The following is a 20455-nucleotide window of genomic DNA, read 5'->3' as shown; positions in this document are numbered from 1 at the left end:
AGGAGCTGAAACAAAGCAGCTTTTCTGTTTGGTAGACACAGCCTCAGCTGTCATTCAGGGTGAGGTCAATGTGGTCAGGGATGCGACTAGTTGGCTGAAATTGCGAATAAAATGCCGGTAAAAATTGGCGAATCCCAAAAATCTCTGCAGGGCCTTACAAGAATCTGGACTTGTCAAATTCACCACAGCCTTAACCTTGTCAGGGTCCATACGTAAACCCTCAGATGAAACAATGTATCCTAGAAAAGAAACAGACTGGCCCTCATTTATCAAAAGTGCATACACCAAATTTCCAGCGTACACCTTGCGTACACCCAAAACCACGGTGAATTTGAGATTTATCAATATGGACGTTGGCGTACGGCACGCTCAAATCCTACGCCATTTTGAGTTAGTGCAGAAATGCGCAAACACTTCCTAACACCACAAAACGCACTGACAAACTAAAATATATGATATATTATGACCCAATGTAAAAAAAAGACATAGTAATTATAAACTTCAGTGTTTATTTTTATGAAACAATGTTCAATGTTTAATTTGTGAGACTTTACCAAAGCATTTTATTTGTATGCATATGTATTCCTTCAGTTGAGAGCCTGTGCGCTTTACCTGATGTTTCAGAGCGAGCATGTGAACGGAGCTTAGTGGGAGCGGAGCATTGAGCGGTGCGGTAATATTACCATCAAAGCGCCTTTCCGAAAATTCCGCTCCCTCAGCACCGCTCGTTGAACCCAGAACGCCCTTTGATAATTTGCTAGTTCGATAATCTGTAAAAACGTCTAGCAATAAGTTATGGAATTCAAGCCTTATACATAAATGTAAAGTAAAAATCAAAGTTAAGATTGAGCAGGAAGAAAAAATTGAAAGGGACTGCGGAGAGACTGTAAAGAGTTAGCAAATATTCATCCTGGAATCTGAAGCGGCACATTGCAAGAAAGCACAAGGATGTGCTACAAAAACATGGTAATGCATCAAAAGGTAAGCTAGTTACATACTATTCGATGATAAATAAATACAGATGAGGTAAGGTAAAATGCTTGTGTTGAATGGAGCCGTAAATCCGATCATGATGACATGCGGACAAAATTATGGCCACGAATTATTTTTTATGCTACATTATGGACACTTCTTTTTCTTATTTAGTCTAAAGTATGGCCATAAATGTAGAATTTGTTCCCAATATTCAACAGTTTGTTCCTTGGAATTAATTATTATAATATTTCGTAATTACTATTACAATTATTACTTCAAATTATGAATTAGCTTAGTAAAACATGTGGATGTCGTGGAAACAAATTGTTAATTTGAATTATATCCGGAGCTCCGTATCAAACTGGATCTAAGATACAGCTAACAAACAACTGTATGTAAATACAGAACAACACACTACAAAAGTTAGGCTACTACATAATTTGAAAATATTATAAAAAAAAAAAATAACTGAACCATTAAGCAGACATAGAATTTAGATGTAGGCAACAGTAAATAATAAGAAATAATTATTCTTCTAAATATCAATATTAATAATAAAAATAATAATAAGAATATAACAAATTGTCATCCAATTATGAATGTGTCTTTAATCCCACTCTTTAAACTCCCAAATAAAACAATTTTGTTTCTTTTCACTTCCCCGGTTTCTCTTTGCCGTCTTTCGTGTGTCAATGGCGTAAAATGAGGGCGTGGGGGAGGCGGAGAATTGAATTTATATGGGCTTGTTATTCTAATGACGATCGTTTTCAGCCGCGGCATTTATGAAGGGCAGATATTGCGTACACCTGAATATCAACGGTACGCACAGTTTCATAAATCAGGCGGTGAGAGGAGTGTAAGCATAATCTTACGCCAACATATACGCCCGTTTCTACGCAAGAATGATAAATGAGGGCCAATGTGCTTGAAAATCGCATCTCTCTGCTTTGATAAAAAGACTATTCTCTAGCAGTCTCTGAAGCACTCATCTGACATGCTGAACGTGTTCCTGGAGAGACGAAGAAAAAATAAATATGTCATCTAGGTAAACATATGTCTCTCAGCACGTCATTGATGAGTGCCTGGAAAACCGCTGGGGAGTTAGAAAGGCCAAAAGGCATAACTAAGTATTCAAAATGCCCAGGCCTGGGGTGTTAAAAGCAGTTTTCCATTCATGCCCCTTCCTAATGCAGACCAAATGATAAGATTTATGTAAGTCCAGTTTAGCAGCCATATCACCCTGTAGCCCAAGACAGCTTGCACCCTGAAGCTAAGCAGGGCTGAGCCTAGTCAGTACTTGGATGGGAGACCACCTGGGAAAAACCAGGTTGCTGCTGGTAGTGGTGTTAGTGAGACCAGCAGGGGTGCTCACCCTGTGGTCTGTGTGGGTCCTAACACCGCAGTATAGTGATGGGGACACTATACTGTCAAAAAAAGCACCGTCCTGCGGATGAGACGTTAAACCGAGGTCCCGACTCTCTGTGGTCATTATAAATCCCAGGATGTCCTTTGAAAGAGTAGGGGTGTGCCCCTGCATCCTGGCCAAACTTGCCCATTGGCCTACTAATTATCCCTCATACTAATTGGCTATATCACTCTGTCTCCTCTCCACTAGTAAGCTGGTGTGTGGTGGGCGTTCTGGCGCAATATGGCTGCCGTCGCATCATCCAGGTGGATGCTGCATATTGGTGGTGGTTGAGGAGATTCCCCCATTCATATGTAAAGCGCTTTGAGTACTGAGAAAAGCGCTATATAAATGTAAGGAATTAATTAATTAGTGAAAATGGATGCTCCCTGCAACCTCGCAAAGGCGTAAAAGATCAACGGCAAAGGATAGGTATTCTTTAGGTCACTGGTTCTAAACTCCAGTCCTCGGGCCCCCCTCCGAGAACATTTTAGATGTCTCCATATATAAAACACCTGACTCAGTTCATCAGCTTGTAACATGCCTCCAGCACTTCTTCATGCAACATCCAATAATGACAAGGCTCCACTTGGACCAAGAATAGAATTTATAAGGGTTGTTGTAGCAGCCATAAGGGAATTTTGCCCAAACCCAAGCTTAACTGACTGTGGGGAAGTGGCAAGATTTTTTTTTCCAAATTTCCCCTATCATTTGGAGACTTTACGGAGGAAGGGGAACAACTTGGGAAAGGCTATAATTCACTTCAGAGACAACTGAGAACCAGAGTAGAACATGTTAATAGAGACAATGTAGCACACAGGATCCGTCAACCAAAAAGAACCAACACAGGAGATCAAGAACAAAACAGCACAGCCAAAATATTTCGCTGTAAAGTTACGAATGCATTAATTGGCAACCTACCTCCATGCCAGATGGAGAGATCTCTGATTCTCTTGAAATAAAGAAGCAGACTTTATTAGAAATGTTTCAATCTGGAGGCAAGGTCTTGTGAATTGTCTGATGTGGACAAACTAATGAAAGATACTTCCATTGCTCAGTGCAAAATGATTAATTTATGCCCCCCTCCTGTCATTAGTGACATAGTACTGGAGTTGCCATATTTATTTACGTAGCCTCTTATGGAACGGCTGAAATTCCACAAGGGGGGGCGCATTTGTTCCTCAGACGTTGCACAATAAACATGACATCCGAATATATTCATTATAAATCATGAATGAAAAGTGAGATTCGAATGAATGTCTGTTAGTGAACTTATTGTATACACTATTTATATCGAAATTCGGTCAGAAACGTCAAGATTGTGAGATGAACAAATCGTTTTGGATTAAAAGGCTTGGATATTCCATTTCCTTGGACTTTTGGGGATTTATGAACAATTTGTTTTGGACAATTTCACCGAAGCGGATAAAGGAAAGATTTTGAAGGTAAGTAAATATCCTAAATCGGCGCCGCCCGGTTCAGGTAACTAACAACTAGATTACAGTTTTATGACTGCTAAAAATCATATTATGCTTTCTGTGTGCGCTTAATGGAATCCCGAAAGTCTAAGCTTTACAACAATGTGCCGCATGACCGTATATTTTGAAGATTTAATGCTTCAAAGTTACAATGACGTAATGCAGCCTCACGTGCAAGGGAGGGGGTGTGCCGTGTACGGCACAGTGTTCCTTATCAGGTTAAAGAGGACTATGTAATCATTTTGAAACACTTACAGGTGTTGACATAAGCAGTTGCCTGAGTGAATGCCAGAATGGAAAATTCATCTGGATTGTGAATTACTTTCAAAAACAGACATTAAAATGGAATGCCGAGGTCCAAGCTCTCTTCAAAGAAATTGAAGCCATTCCAACAAACAATAACAAGCCATATCAGCCATCCTACTGATAATGAAATACTTCAAAGAGAAGGAAAACTCTCTCTTCATTTTAGTAGATGTAAGTAATTAGTATGTTACATGACTTGTAAAGGAATAACTTTATGTTATATACAAAAAATTTATATAGGCCTGGATTTACAGATCAAATGTGACATATTTAAAGAGTATGGAACTAGGCTTAAGCCTTGACTTTGAAGCAGGGAATGCATCTTATTTCAAAAGGAATAACTAGTAGTATTTAATGCATTCTTATTGATTTACATTTTTAATTAGTTTGATTCTTATGCTAAACATGGGCAAAGGTACAGTATAATAAACTAGTTGGATGCATGACGTCTTTATGTGCCACATACAATCTGTTAAGGTTTCTTTGTTAAGTTTGAGAATTATTTTTGGAGTATAGGCCTGTATGATGTTATGCAGGGCATACTGTAATTGTTTGTATGGGCACTATCCTCTGAAGGGCATGTGCACACATCAGAATCAACCTATCAGTGTTTCAGGTGCTGAATAATAAATATAGGCTGTTATATATGAATAATATATAATTATATATAATAATAAATATATGAACAATTGTCAAATTTAGAAATGAACAGAGTTTAGATAAATTAAAATACAATTCACGAAGACTTGAATATTTGTCAAATGTATTAATTATATCAAAGCTATCAGTGACGATAATGTACCATGTTTTGCCAGATCTGATAGTAATAGAGAGTAAATTGTCAGTCAATACTGTAAATGATACTTATTAAGATACTTATTGGGGTTATTTTATTTGTTTGACATTACACTGACTGTAATGTCCACTTGTATCCTGTAGCATTTCCCTTAACTTTTTTAATGTCAACTCCGAGATCTACTGTACTGTAGGAATATCATCCTCTTTCCTTTTTCATTCTCTGCTTATCTACTTATTTTTCACAAGGTTTACAATACATCTCTTCATTTTCTTTTTTCACTTATGCCCCTCACTCTTTCTTTTATTACTCATACAGAACATGACCCCTTTTATGCACAAAGAAGTTATGATAGTACACTGCATTTACTAAACATAAACCAAGCAAATAGGATGTAATTTGAAAACATGCTACATTAGACAATGGAAATTTTGTTTGTTTTAAAATTATGTAAAATGTGTAAATAACAAATTAACAATTGTGTTAATTAGAAAAAGTGTTTAAATGGCTGTTAATTGTTATAAGATCTTTAAACATCGTTTTGAGAAATGTGTAAAACAGTTTTGTGTAAAAAAAAGCTAAAGTTATGGCAGTGTTACAAGTGATATATTTGTTTTAAAGTTAGGATTATTGTATTTGAAACAAATATATCACGTATAAACTGCCATCACTTTAGCAAATTTTACACACAAATGGTTTTACAAATTAGTAGACTTGAAGATGAAAGTTTTTGCACATTTTGTAATGTCTGACGTATCATTGTGATGTTTTGACTACTGGGGTAAAGGCACACAAGTGACCGTCACAAGTAAGTAATTTACTTCTTTCACCTCTATTTGGTATTACTTAAACATTTAGTTTAAAAGTTTAAATATATTAATGTCAGAATTAAACATTATATTTCTTTCATGTTACCCTGTTGTTTCTTATTTGTAGGAGACATTCTTTTATAGCATTGTGGCGATATTTATAAGCATCTGAATATTTAAAAATAATGTGAATATTGTTTATTATAACATGATCAGTTAGCCTAAACTTAGTTTTCCTGTACAACAGGAGTTTCCTGCTGTTTTCATTATTTTGTTATTTTTATATGGGTAATATGGGTTGTTATTTTTATATGGGGGTTGTGTTATAGTAACGAAAATTTTTATTAATTTATTTGTGTTTGCTGACACAAATTTCCGCTGTTTTTCGTGACTCTGGAGACAAATATCTTTTTCGTCCTTTCCAGCACGAATTTCTATCAATGGCTTTTCGTGTCTGTGCCACGACTTTCTTTAGTGTTATTTTATATTTTTTCTCATCATTCTTTCCTATTTTTTAAATCATTGTTGCTTGGGGTTAGGGTTAGATTCGGGGTTTGCGTTAGGATGTAATTTTATGCATTGGTTTTTACATGTTTTTCGTCTGCTTTTAAAACTATTCTCGCCTGGAGTTGGGGCAGAAAGTGATTCTAATCCAAACACCAATCAACAATGGTCAAATAATGGGAAACAACGATGAGAAAACAAAATATAAAATAACACGATAAAGTGGTGGCACAGACACGAAAAGCCATTTATTGGAATTCGTGCTGGGAAGGACGAAAAAGACATACGTCTTTAGAGTCACAAAGTCATAGAGTCTGCTTCTGTTACCCAGCTTAATTCTCTTAAAATAAATAAATAAAAAACATATACTGCAATATTAAAAGAGTTTTTATTTTAAAACAGAGGGATTTGCTGTAAAAAAAAATCTTGCATAAATTTTCAAGTTGAAGCAAACTTATTGTGGTCATTTTTACATACTATTTAAAAAAATCTTGTTTTATTATTTACAGAAACTCATGAAAAACAAATTAAAATTGCTTGACTTAATTTAATAAGCTAAAGCATCGAAAAAATAAAATATTAAGTTAAAATGACTTGCACAATAAGTTTGCTTTAACTTAAAAATTTAAAGGGAGCTAATAAATTTACACTCTTAAAAAATGTTCAATCCATTAAATCAAAAAGGGACAAGCACAGCAAATGGGTTCAATCCCCCCACAAAAATATATCTGACCCAACATTTTGGATTGTAACAACCAGGGAAATTAAATTACAACCAAATGGGTTTAGTTTGTCCATTTTCACCCAAGGCTGGGTTAAAAATACACTGTAAAAAAATTCCGTAGAAATTGCAGCTGGGTTGCCGGTAATATACCGTAGATTTTAATTTATGTTTTTAACTGGCAACATTTTGTTCAAAGTTAAATGAACATTTAACATTTACAAGTCTTTGTCTTTACAGAGGAAAACTAAAAAAACAGCATCAAGCAAAACATTCTGGGAAACAAAATCTGAAGCAAAAAACAGAAAAAGGTTGATGATGACTTCTGGTTCCCAGAATGCTTTGCATGAGGCTGTTATTGTATAATTTTATTCTGTAAAGATAAATACTTGTTAATATTTAAAATTGATTGAACTTTGAACAAATTCTTGCCAGTAAATTACATAAATGTAAATCTACGGTAAATTACCGGCAACCCAGCTGCAATAACATTGTAATTTCTACGGAATTTTTTTACAGTGTAATGCAGCATTCTTAAAAAAAAAATTCAAAAGCTAAAATACATTTTTAGTTTTAGTTGCTTTAGTACAGTTCTTAAAGCCCGTTTTCTCTGTCCTCAATGAGGCTAATAGGCTTAAATACTAAGAACTAGGCTTATGCGCAGTAGCTTTAAACTACTGTATATCACTGTGATGGTTATTTTGACTACTGGGGTAAAGGCACACAAGTGACCGTCACAAGTAAGTCCCTTTATCCATCTAATTAATGTGATTTTGTGTTTCTATTTATCTTTTTGTTAACAATTATATGAAATAATTATGATAATCTAAGGTATAATGATGATTTATGTATTATAATGTATAAATGTATTAATGTGATTTTGTGTTTCTATTTATCTTTGTGTTAACAATAATATGAAATAATTATGATAATAGCTATAGTAATATAAACGCTAGCTAATTCATACTGTATGTTTGCTTTTTGCGATATTTCACGAGATAGTACAAACTCTTTAACGGTAAACTCTGTAACGGTTTGTTTCATAAAAGCTTTTCGTTTAGTTTAGTATTCCAACCTCAAAGCGTGTTAATGTTATAATGTAGATGATGAAGTCTTTCAATACTAATTGAAAATTATTTAATCCTTAAACATTTTCACATGACAAAACAGTATATTCTCTGGCCAAAAACATGTTTTAATTCTAAATACATTTTGTAGAAAGTAAAGCTTAATACAATACATTTTTGAATTTGAAAATATATTTAGTTTTAACCTTCATATTTCAACTTATATTTCAATTTATATTTTAGGGGCAATCAAATACATTTCTAATATTACAATAGCCATTTAGGCTTATAAAAACAAGTGCATAATGTTACATATTATGCAATGATTTATATATAATGTTGCAATTTTGTTTTGGTTTTTCTTTAATGTTTTTTTTCTTGCTGGATGGCGCTGTATTAAAACACATTCTGTTCAAACATATGAGTTTTGCAGGACAGACAACAAATAAAGTTTTTCTTGAAATTTAATTTATTGGACTGAAAAATATGAAGAGCAAAAGGTATTTTTAAATGCTCTAAAGTTGTTATTAACATTATATACACAAAAAGTGGTCGAATAATATATTGGTAGAAAATATATTTATATAAATACATTTCGAGATATACTTTTGAATGTTTTTGTATATTTTGAAATATATTTATGAATATGTTTGAAACTATATATTCTCATAGGGTACATCACATGGAAAGGATTTTCGTCAGCTTATAAATTTCAATATTAAAAAACATAACTTGCAAGTGTGGTTCTATTTATTAACATTAGTTATCTACGTGTGTTGATGTAAACCAACAACCAGCAATGCTTTTACAGCATTTCATCTTAGTTAAAGTTCTTATAATGTTCTTAAGCAGGAGAACCACTTTGATAAAGGAGGTAAATCACCAGTTGAATAAATAGAATAAAATAGAATTGTGTTCTGCTGAACACAAAGGAAAAAATACGACAGGGTAAACAAATGATGACAGAATTTTCATTTTTGGGTGAACTATCCCTTTAAAATAAGCATAATATTTTATCATTAGTCAATGCACAATTAGCTAACATGAATGAGCCTGCAATTTGTATTATGTTCAATTTTACCCAACCAAAGGTTGAAACAACCCAGCCTTTTTATTAGAGTAGCTATATATTTTCAAGATTTTGACAGGTTGGATTCAGTAATGTCTGTGTGTAATAAACTGTGGTTTGTGTCTTTTTAGGTACTAAACCTAAAAAACCTGTGCTGTTCAGGATGTCTGGGTGTACTACTTCAGCGACCCAAACGCATGGCTGTCTGGCCTCTGAATATTCCCCTGGCACACCACTCAGTTTCAAATGGACTGATCAAAATGGAACTGCCCTGACTGACTTTGTTGAACACCCTGCAGTAGAAAGGAATGGAACATCACTGAAAATCAGTCACATCACTGTTACAGGAAATCAATTAGGTAAAAACATTACATGTAAAGTAGTCATAGACCAAGCACCAACCCTGAGCCTGGTCCCTGTAATAACTCAGAAAAGTACATCTGTCATGTGTGTTATTGAGGACTTCCACCCCAAACCCATCACTGTACAATTGAAGGAAAATAAAACCAATATTCAGCAGCTAACAACACTGGGTTACACTCAGGATGAAGATACAGGTCTTTACACAGCACGGAGTCTTTATACAGTTAGCAGTGAAACATGGAACAAACATACTGAATACACCTGTGAGGTCACGTACATGGGCCAAGTGAAACATGAGACTAAAAACTTCAAAGGTAAATAATTATATTGTATGACAGCTCACTTGCTATCTTTCGCCAACCTACAGTAATCCCAATGCATGACACCAACATTTTCTCAAACTTCTCTGTAGCTACGTTAGAGCTGACCTTAAAGTCACCAATACAGACAGACATATTCCTCTTCGGTGACGTGATCTTGCAGGCTGTTGTTTCTGGAAATGAACATAAAGCAGTGGAAGATGCCTCAGTGTCATGCGACATGGAAAATGAAGCTTTAACCTTAAATAATGCTGTTCAAAAAGATTCACAAGACAAGTTTCAGAAAATCCACAATGTCACGGTTATAAGAGATAAATGGTTTGCTGGTAAAATGGTCACCTGTACTATCAGTGACAAAAACATAAAGAAGAAGATCAGTTTTAATAAAGGAGGTAAGTCACCAATTAAATGAATCTTATGATTGACTATGACATCTGTACTTGAATTGTTTAATGATTCATTATCTTTCCTTTTAAATTCAATTTCAGAGGAACCCAGTGTTGTCATTTATGAACAACACAGTAAAAACAAAAAAAGTTCATATGTCTCTCTGGTATGCGAGGTCAGCAGCTCTCAACTTGGTGATGTTTATATTATGTGGAGAGTAGATAATGAAGAAGAATATAAAGAGGGTAAAACCAGTGCTCCAATCAGTCAGCAGTACTCTACATCTGTCATCAGCTTATTTGAAGTGTCTGAAGAAATATTTGAAAAATCCACAATCTACTGCGCAGTCCTGCATGCCAACATGGAGAATACAAAAGCACCATTATTAATACCAGCAAGCAAAAGTAAACCAACATGTCCTGCTTGCCCTGCTTGCCATGCTGATTATAGTTAATGTTATTTTCAAAGTGATTATTTTTTGGTCTCACTTAAAGGGTTTGACACGCTTTTGTCCTGTTGCTCTAATTATGTTACAGTATGTACCTTTGATCTTTTGTCATGTGTTTTGTTCTTTATGTCTGTATCACTGTACTGCATGGGTCAAACACCAATGATAAACCAAAAACATGTCAGGTGAAATTATAATAAATATAAGACAAAAATATTTTCAACTTTTTAAAGCAAAGATTTATGATGACCTATGTGAATGTGTGATTCCGTTTTTGTTATGCTGTTTTGTTTGTTGTGTCATTGTTTATTTTAATGCAGTCTAATGTTATAATTTTCTCAATCAAACTTTCTGGCATATACTGTATGTGTTTTAATGTTGATTTTCTTTCTGTTTTGTCTTCTTTTACATTTTTACTAATAAATCTGTGTTTGCATGATTTAATCCAGCATTTATTAGAGGTTGAAAAAGGTATGAATGATTCATCTCAAAGCCATATGTATAATTTGGAAACACACCACGTATATTAATGCCACTTGTATTCCAGACTTATTCCACTTGTATCTCCACACAGAGAAAATGTGTTTTGAGTATGTCTAGGTTAATTAAAGTTACAGTGTTTACTTATGCAGTACTTATGCACATTTAAACAAACGTTATGCTGTTGTATTATGACCAAATGTGTTACATGAGGACACTGGTGTTGGTATTTTGGTGTTTCATGTGCACATTTAAAATGAAAATAAGTAAATTCAGTGGCAGCTGTGTGATAACACAACAAAGGTTTTAATATCGTTAGTGAGTTTAAAGTGTAGGATAACTCAGATGTATGATATGTGTATTCAACACTATGTGTAATGTTCATACTGTTCATGTACATTTATGTGTTTTCCTCAGATGAGCCTCCAGAACCTGAGACAGGCTTTGCATTACACTGTAATGAATCTGTTTTGGAGGAGGATGAGTTCAGAAGTCTCTGGTCTACTGCCACCTCATTCATCTTCCTCTTCCTCTTTTCTCTGACCTACAGCGCTCTTATCAGCCTATCTAAGGTAATCTGTCAAATATTATTAAATAAAGTGAACATTCAAATAAAGAAGATCCACTCTGGATTACTGTTACTGTTGTACAACCCAGCAAGCAATAGACATAATTTCACCATCTCTGTTAATAGACCCGGTTATAGTCCGGTTATGTGTAACCCACTTCTAGCCATGTCGTTTTTGCCTAAATCATTTGTGAGATCTATGAAATTCCTTCATGTAGGCAAAGTCAACAATGATTACAAGGTGTTTGTTTTCATTTATTTATGTTTGGGTTATGGTTACACATCTATTACATTTTCACTGACAGCCCAGAGTTTGCCTTGTTTTAGTCTATACATATGGGCTGTGTTTGGATGGCTAGACTTCTTTTAAACACAAAATCACTTGCTGGGACTGTACAAGTAATATGCTGGGTTTTTATGTAGCTGAAGTGTGTTTGTTTATTTTTAATTATTATAATTGTTGTCTGTTTTTTTAGATGAAGCGGTGAAAATAATTTAAAAAAGAAAATGAAGACTCAGAGGTTATTTCTTTCTTTGTGATCATTGTGAATTTGTTTTTTTCTCTTTTGTTTTATATTTGTTTGTTTGTTTTGTATTTTTGGTCATCATTATGCAAGCTCATTGCTGAAATTACATTATTTGTGTTTTTGAAGATATTGACAATTATGCACTCATAATTAATAAATCCACATGTGAAGGTTGTTTTGTAGAAGTAGAAATAGCTTTGTTTACTGTAAAATATATGCTAATTATTTCAGATCTTTCAGTTGTTCAGTGTAAGAACAGAATATGTGTACAAATAAAATATTTCCTAGAAAAGCTGTAACAGTGATGTACTTTCTCTAACCTCTATTCTATATTTTGGTTTTTAATCTCAAGAAAACAGGATGACCAGTAAATCATAACATTCGTTCTGCACAGATGCACATCACATAAAGCATCTGCAAAATGTTGAGCCCTTCAGAAAACTTGGTTAACTTAAACCAGGTGTCAGGGATGAATAACAGAATAACAATAATATTTCTAAAAAGGTCTTTGTCAGACAGTATGGTTCAATAAGGTGCCTTAAACATCCACAGAACCTTTCTGTAGCACACAAAGTTCATAAAAAGCTTAAAAAATTGGTTATTTTAAGAATTATTAACTCTTAACAATTTTTATAATATGATAGCATCTGTGCAAAATTATAGCTCAAATATGTGCACTGCACCAAAACTGTGTTATTTCTGTACTGTACCTTGATGAATTTATTTTGACTAAAGCGTCCCAATGGAATTAACTGAGGTACTTCCAGTAGTCAAAATTAGATGTGAAAGTGCTCTGTCTCGGTATTCAGTCCCTGTTTCTTCCTCTTTCTTCTCACACCTGCAGAAGCAAGCAGAAGCGAGTTCTTAAAAAGTTTGAAATGTTTTCTTTCTCTGAATTTATTCTTAACTTACACTGATCAAAGGCTAATCACCAAAAAAATATGTAAAAAGCACAGTAAATGCTTTTTTAAATTTTATATTTAATTTTATCTATTATAAAGTATATTTTATTATCATTTTACAGTACACTCATTTACACTGGTTAATTTATGGATGACTTTTGGTTTATGAAATCAGAAATCAATTAATCAATTTAATCATTCAAACATAAAAATGGAAATAAATCATACACTATTAAATTACTAGACATATTTACATTTTAAGTTTCTTAAATTCATGCTTTAAAATGTAGTTAAATAGATCAATAAAACTGTAATTTTGAAAACCATTTTAAACTGAAAAATAAAGTGTCATTTTTTAAACTCGCTATTTAATTCATGATTTCAAACATAGATAAGTAAAACAAAAAATAGAAAGTACATACATTTAAATGGCCATTTTAAAAAGCGTTTGCCAATTGTTACTGTCTCTATTTGTCAATTGCTTTCATTTTTGTTTGCCAAATGCTTTTCTGCCACTTTGTGAACAAACCACATAAAGTGGCAAAAGAAACAAGCAAAACAGGTAGCAGAGTGTCATGCTCACGCTGTTGTTTACGCGCGTTAAGCGAGACTGAGATGGAGCTGAAGTTATGTACAGAGAAATTATAACCGACACCCATAATTAAGAAATCAAAACGTGTTGCGCATGCCCTTTTGTGAATCTAAGTTAGCTTGCAAAGGCATCACACACTGCAGCCGTCTGGACGCACTGCGACACGAGGCGACACAACACCTCGCACCATTGCAACTTGCGCTTCTCATCCATTGTGCAAGACAGAAAAGCAGAACTGACACATTCTATGAGTTCGTCTGACAGAATAAAACCGTTTATACGAAAAATCTGATGACAATGAATGCCAGTGAGCATCCAGAGAGACAAGAAAAGGATATGGGCCCGGTTCCCCGATAACGCTCACTCTTAGCGCGCTAAGAAGACTCAAAAAGATATATCTTACCAAAGTTGTTTATGTTCCTAAGTGTGTTCCATGAAGTGTCCCTTAGGAAGCTTATTACAGTTTTTCTGAATTGCTAAAACACTAAACTCCAATCTCTGAACCAAATTCATGGCGGCCTAAACACATCAAATCATGCACTCTTTTTGCAAAATTCTAAACACAAACTTCTCACTAAAACACACATTTCACACTGCAATGCAGTTGTTTTATAAATGCTAAACACAGGCAGGCAAAAGTTGAACACAACTACAACACTGTTATCATCGAGTAAACACAACAACTCAAAATTCTACACACTTTTATCTAATGGTATTTTTTACCAATTGTGTGAATTGGAAACAGTCTGAGAGGCAGATGAATAGTATGAGGAAGAAAAGGACACCAGAGACGATGCAATTGGCAAAATTTGCAGTTGGATTGCTGACTTTTTACAAAATACAAGTGCTGCTTACAGTCATTTTGAAAACTTACTATTACTTGCAGTACTTACAGTAAAGTATTCACTATATTCACTGAACTAAACTTGTGATTACAGTAATAGAGATTTTTAACAGTATTTGTCAAGTGTGTTGTTATGTACAATAAACATGTATTTTTCTGTCAGCAGATGTCCTGAATGTTGTGTTTTCCATTTTTTTAAGGTAGTGTCTAATGGATGCTCTGTAGTGTTTTATATTATAGACTTATTGTCAGGAAAAACTTCGGGATCAAGTGCAAATTAACAATATTTATTGAGAAAAATAGAATGAGAGATCTGGAGAGCAAAGTCACTGGTAGATCCACTGTGAAATCCTGATGTAGATGAAGCCACCCGGAAACAACTGGTCACCGCCTAAAAACGAAGCGAACCAGCGGTTCCGAGAAACAACAGTCATTAGAGTCAATGTAATCCACAATGGTGAAATGGTGTACTCCACTCATGGGTGATGATACACGCCGATGAGAAACAGAGACAGCTGGTGTACCGCCTAGAAACGAAGCGAACCAGCTGCTCCGAGAGACAAATAAAGTCAATGAGTTCCAGTAATCCACAAGCGAGCGGTCCGGCCGAAGACGAGCCTCCGGACGCCGAAAACTAAACCTAGGGTAACAAGAGGAGGAGACAGAAAGTGTCCGACAAGACAAGGCAGAGCAGCAAGACTGTGATAAAACAAATGAGCGTGCAACGAAAGACAAGACTACGTGCAATATAAAGGAAAAGGTAAACGAGACACCACCGGTGAACAATTACTGAAACAAGGGGGCGGAGTTAGTGAACACACGAGGAACCGGCACCACAGGTAAACAACACACACACACATATCCCACACACAGCCATCGATCACCCAGCAGTCATGACAGTAGCCCCCCCTCCACGACCGGCACCAGACGGACTGGGAGACTCACCCTGTCGCCGCCGGAGGTCCTCGATCAACCCAGGATCCAGTATATCCCGAGCCGGAACCCAGCTCCTCTCATCAGGACCGTATCCTTCCCAATCCACTAAATACTGAAATCCTCTGCCCCTGCGGCGGGAGTCTAGTAACCTCTTAACAGTATAGACAGGGGCACCATCCACTAGACGAGGGGCGGGGGGATTAGGGGCAGAGACAGGAGGGTTATAGCGAGCAAACATCACAGGTTTAACCTTGGATACATGTAAAACAGGGTGAACCCGACCAAGAGAAGGAGGTAACTTAAGCTTTATCGTCACCGGATTAATGACCTTAGAGATGCTGTATGGCCCAATGAATCTCGGAGCCAGCTTACGAGAAGGCCCACGGAGAGACAGATCCTTGGTAGAAAGCCATACCCTTTGACCACAAACGTAACGGGGTGGAAGTCGCCGATGACGGTCAGCCGCAGCTTTGGTTCGTCTGGAATTGGATAATAAGAGTGTCTTAGCTCTCTTCCAAGTGCGTCTGCACCTGCGCACGAAAGCTAACGCAGACGGAACCGCTGCCTCGGGTTCCTGTGATGGGAACAGGGGAGGTTGATAACCGTTAGAAAGCTCAAACGGGGACAAATTGGTAGAGGTAACGGGAAGAGAATTATGAGAATACTCAACCCACGGAAGCTGATCGCACCAGGTATTCAGATATTGTGACGACAGACAGCGGAGCGTTCTACCGAGATCCTGATTAGTCCGTTCGCATTGCCCATTGGTCTGCGGGTGATAACCAGAAGACAAGCTGGCTGTAGCACCAATCTGTCTACAAAACTCCTGCCAAAAACGAGAGATGAACTGAGGACCCCTATCTGACACTACATCAGTCGGAATACCATGTAACCGAAAGACGTGATTAATCAAAACCTGAGCCATCTCTTTTGCAGAAGGAAGCTTGGGCAGGGGAATAAAATGAGCCGCTTTCGAAAAGCAATCCACCACAGTTAGGATAACAGTGTTACCACTAGATGCCGGTAAGCCGGTGACAAAATCAAGGGCTATATGAGACCAGGGGCGGGAGGGCACGGGCAAAGATTTAAGCAGACCAGCGGGTGGTAAATTAGATGCTTTGTTACGAGCACAAACCGAACAGGCTAATACAAACTGTCTGATGTCTGTGGACATAGAAGGCCACCAAAAACGCTGACGGACGGCAGCCAACGTTCTCCGAATACCTGGATGGCCGACAAACTTGGACTCATGACCCCACCGGATGACATCGGAACGTAACCGCTCAGGAACCCATAGGCGACCCGCTGGACACCCCTCCGGAACTTCCCCCTCCCGACCGGCCTCTCTCACCCGCTGCTCGATTCCCCATACGAGGGCGCCGACCACCCTCCCCTCCGGGAGAATGGTCTCCGCCCTCTCCGAATCGGACTTCTCGAACAGACGGGAGAGAGCATCAGGTTTGGTATTCTTCGAGCCAGGCCGGTACGAGAGGGTGAAGTTGAAACGATCAAAGAAGAGTGCCCAACGAGCCTGCCTAGATGTTAGTCTTCTGGCCGAACGGATATACTCAAGATTCTTATGATCCGTCCGGACCAGAAAGGGCTCCGAGGTTCCCTCCAACCAGTGACGCCATTCACCCAAAGCGAGTCTAACCGCCAACAGCTCCCGATTCCCTATGTCGTAATTACGTTCTGCTGGGTTTAACCGGTGAGAGAAAAAAGCACACGGATGTACTTTCCCATCAATAGATGATCGCTGTGATAAAACGGCGCCTACCCTGACATCAGAAGCATCCACTTCCACTATAAATTGTTTAGCCGGATCGGGAAAAGAGAGGACAGGCGCAGAGATGAACCGGGATTTTAACACATCAAAGGCCTCCTGAGCCTCTCTATTCCAACGGAAACATACGTTAGGTGAAGTGAGAGCGGTAAGAGGCTTAGCGATCCAACCAAAATTTCTGATGAAACGCCGATAAAAATTGGCGAACCCCAGAAATCGCTGAAGCTCCTTCCGAGTGTCGGGTACTGGCCAGTCGGCAACCGTCTTAACCTTAGCGGGATCGGGACGAATTTCTCCCTCGGCAATAACAAAACCCAGAAACGAAACCGACTTCCTGTGGAACTCGCACTTCTCCGCCTTAACGAATAGTTGATTCTCTAAAAGCCGTTGTAAAACCATGCGAACGTGTTAAGTGTGTATCTGCATGGAGGGAGAAAAAATGAGAATGTCATCGAGATACACAAAGACAAATCTGTTAATCATGTCACCCAGCACTTCATTGACCATGGTCTGAAAGACAGCCGAAGCGTTACAAAGACCGAACGGCAGAACGGAATATTCCCAGTGTCCTGAGGGTGTATTAAAGGCTGTCTTCCACTCATCGCCCTCTTTAATTCGTACCAAGTGATAAGCGTTGCGCAGATCTAACTTGGTAAATACGCGCGCTCCTGTAACAACTCGAATGCTGATGACATTAATGGCAAGGGGTACTTATTCTTAACAGTAATGTCATTCAGCCCTCGATAATCAATGCACGGACGTAGGGACCCGTCTTTCTTCTTTACAAAGAAAAATCCAGCACCAGCTGGAGACGAGGAGCGGCAAATGAGACCGGCTTTAAGAGCGTCATTAATGTATTTATCCATAGCCTCTCTTTCTGGTTTAGCTAGGGAAAATATGTGACCCTTAGGCGGAGAAGTGATGGGAAGAAGTTTGATCTCACAATCATACGACCGATGAGGAGGCAGAGAAGTGGCCCGGGATTTACTGAAAACCTGATACAGATCCGAGTACTCCGCCGGGACCCCTGAGAGATCGACAGCCGGAACCTGCGAGACAGAACAAGAGACAAGAGAAGGAGCAGGACCAAGACAAGAAACATAACACGAAGACTTCCAAGATAACACAACATTGTTCTGCCAATCAACGTGAGGATTATGTTTGGATAACCAGTCATGACCTAATATGACTGGTGATTGAGAATCCTCTAAGATGTAAAACTCGATTTCCTCACGATGATTGCCAGAAACAAACAAACTCACAGGGGGTGTACGGTGCGTGATCACAGCCATATGCTGGCCCTTCAATGTCCAGGCAGACAAAGGAGAGGAGAGAGGAATGAATGGGATACCCCAGGACTTGGCCAACCCAGCATCCAAAAGACACGCCTCCGCACCGGAATCCAGCAACGCCTGTGACGGGAAATAGTTAATAATAATAGGTAGAGTAGTGCTGCTTATGGGAGATTTAAATGACGATGCGCCCACCGAGACTCCCAGGTTCATCGGCGGGAGTGAGCCTTTTACCGGACATGAAGCCGCCAGATGCCCCGGCTTGCCACAATATAAGCAGAGGCCATTTGACAGACGACGACTTCTCTCACCAGCAGAGATACGAAACTTGTCCAGCTGCATAGGCTCCTCGGAGGGCGTCTCTGAAACGGTCTCCCCTGGTTCCGACATCAGATGGCGAAATGAGCGACGCAGATCTCTCTGCCGATGGCGAGACTCAACCCTCAGAGCAAGATCGATGGCAGCTTCCAGTGACATGGGTGGCTCCCTCAGTGCAATCTCGTCTTGAATGCCCGGTGTGAGACCCTCGAGAAATTGAGCTCTTAATGCCGCGTCGTTCCAATTGCAGCAAATAGCGAGAGTCTTAAATCTGATAGCAAAGTCAGTGACAGAGTCATAACGTTGCCGTAATCTCACCAACTCAGCCGCTGCCATGTCTCCCTTCAGTGACCGATCAAACAATTTTAACATCTCCTCCTCAAATGAAAATGTAAATGGAGCTTTAGCCCCCCAGGCGGCCATACCCCAGTCTCTCGCTCTTCCCGTGAGTAACGTCAGAACATAGGCCACCTTGGAAGTGGATGAAGAAAATCGACGGGGTTGGAGCGAAAAGACGAGAGAGCATTGTTGCAAAAAGGATCTGCAGGTGTTGGGATCGCCGTTGTAGGTGGAAGGTGTTGCCGTGTGTGGCTCCCGTTCAGTCGAAACGGCTCCTCCGGATGTGGTTTGAGCTTCATAGTGAGGAGTCACTTGGTCCAAGCGATTACTGAGCTCCTTAAGTTGCTCAGATAAAATACTGAAATCTCTGGCCGCAGCAGACAATAATGAGGAATGTTGATCGATGGCCGCCCCCTGCTGGTGAAGACTCTCCAAACTTGCTGACTCCATTAGTGGCGCGCTCATCTGTCAGGAAAAACTTCGGAGTCAAGTGCAAGTTAACAATATTTATTGAGAAAAATAGAATGAGAGATCTGGAGAGCAAAGTTGCTGGTAGATCCACTGTGAAATCCTGATGTAGATGAAGCCACCCGGAAACAACTGGTCACCGCCTAAAAACGAAGCGAACCAGCGGTTCCGAGAAACAACAGTCATTAGAGTCAATGTAATCCACAATGGTGAAATGGTGTACTCCACTCACGGGTGATGATACACGCCGATGAGAAACAGAGACAGCTGGTGTACCGCCTAGAAACGAAGCGAACCAGCTGCTCCGAGAGACAAATAAAGTCAATGAGTTCCAGTAATCCACAAGCAAGCGGTCCGGCCGAAGACGAGCCTCCGGACGCCGAAAACCAAACCTGGGGTAACAAGAGGAGGAGACAGAAAGTGTCCGACAAGACAAGGCAGAGCAGCAAGACTGTGATAAAACAAATGAGCGCGCAACGAAAGACAAGACTACGTGCAATATAAAGGAAAAGGTAAACGAGACACCACCGGTGAACAATTACTGAAACAAGGGGGCGGAGTTAGTGAACACACGAGGAACCGGCACCACAGGTAAACAACACACACACACATATCCCACACACAGCCATCGATCACCCAGCAGTCATGACACTTATGTGTGTTTGATTTAAAAGCTTAGTTTGATTTTGATTACAAGTGAAATGGTTTTGAAGGAATTGTTTGATTTTGCTGGAAGAGTCAGGGGTTCTGTGAATTTT

The 20455-nt window shown here is 38.4% G+C and overlaps 1 gene segment (V, D, J or C); it reads left to right on the top strand.

The window, feature by feature from the left end:
- The first annotated feature begins 5726 nt into the window (after positions 1 to 5726).
- On the top strand, positions 5727 to 12477 carry LOC135737775 (immunoglobulin heavy constant gamma 2-like). The segment is given in 6 exon segments: positions 5727 to 5768; positions 9262 to 9807; positions 9906 to 10205; positions 10302 to 10604; positions 11546 to 11700; positions 12173 to 12477. Coding segments are annotated over 5 exon segments (1284 nt in total).
- The last annotated feature ends 7978 nt before the right edge of the window (positions 12478 to 20455 follow it).

Source organism: Paramisgurnus dabryanus, chromosome 3, assembly GCF_030506205.2.
Source record: "Paramisgurnus dabryanus chromosome 3, PD_genome_1.1, whole genome shotgun sequence".
Lineage (NCBI taxonomy): Eukaryota > Metazoa > Chordata > Actinopteri > Cypriniformes > Cobitidae > Paramisgurnus > Paramisgurnus dabryanus.
The sequence above is the reverse complement of the archived record's forward strand: the minus strand, read 5'-3'. Positions and strand labels throughout refer to the sequence as shown.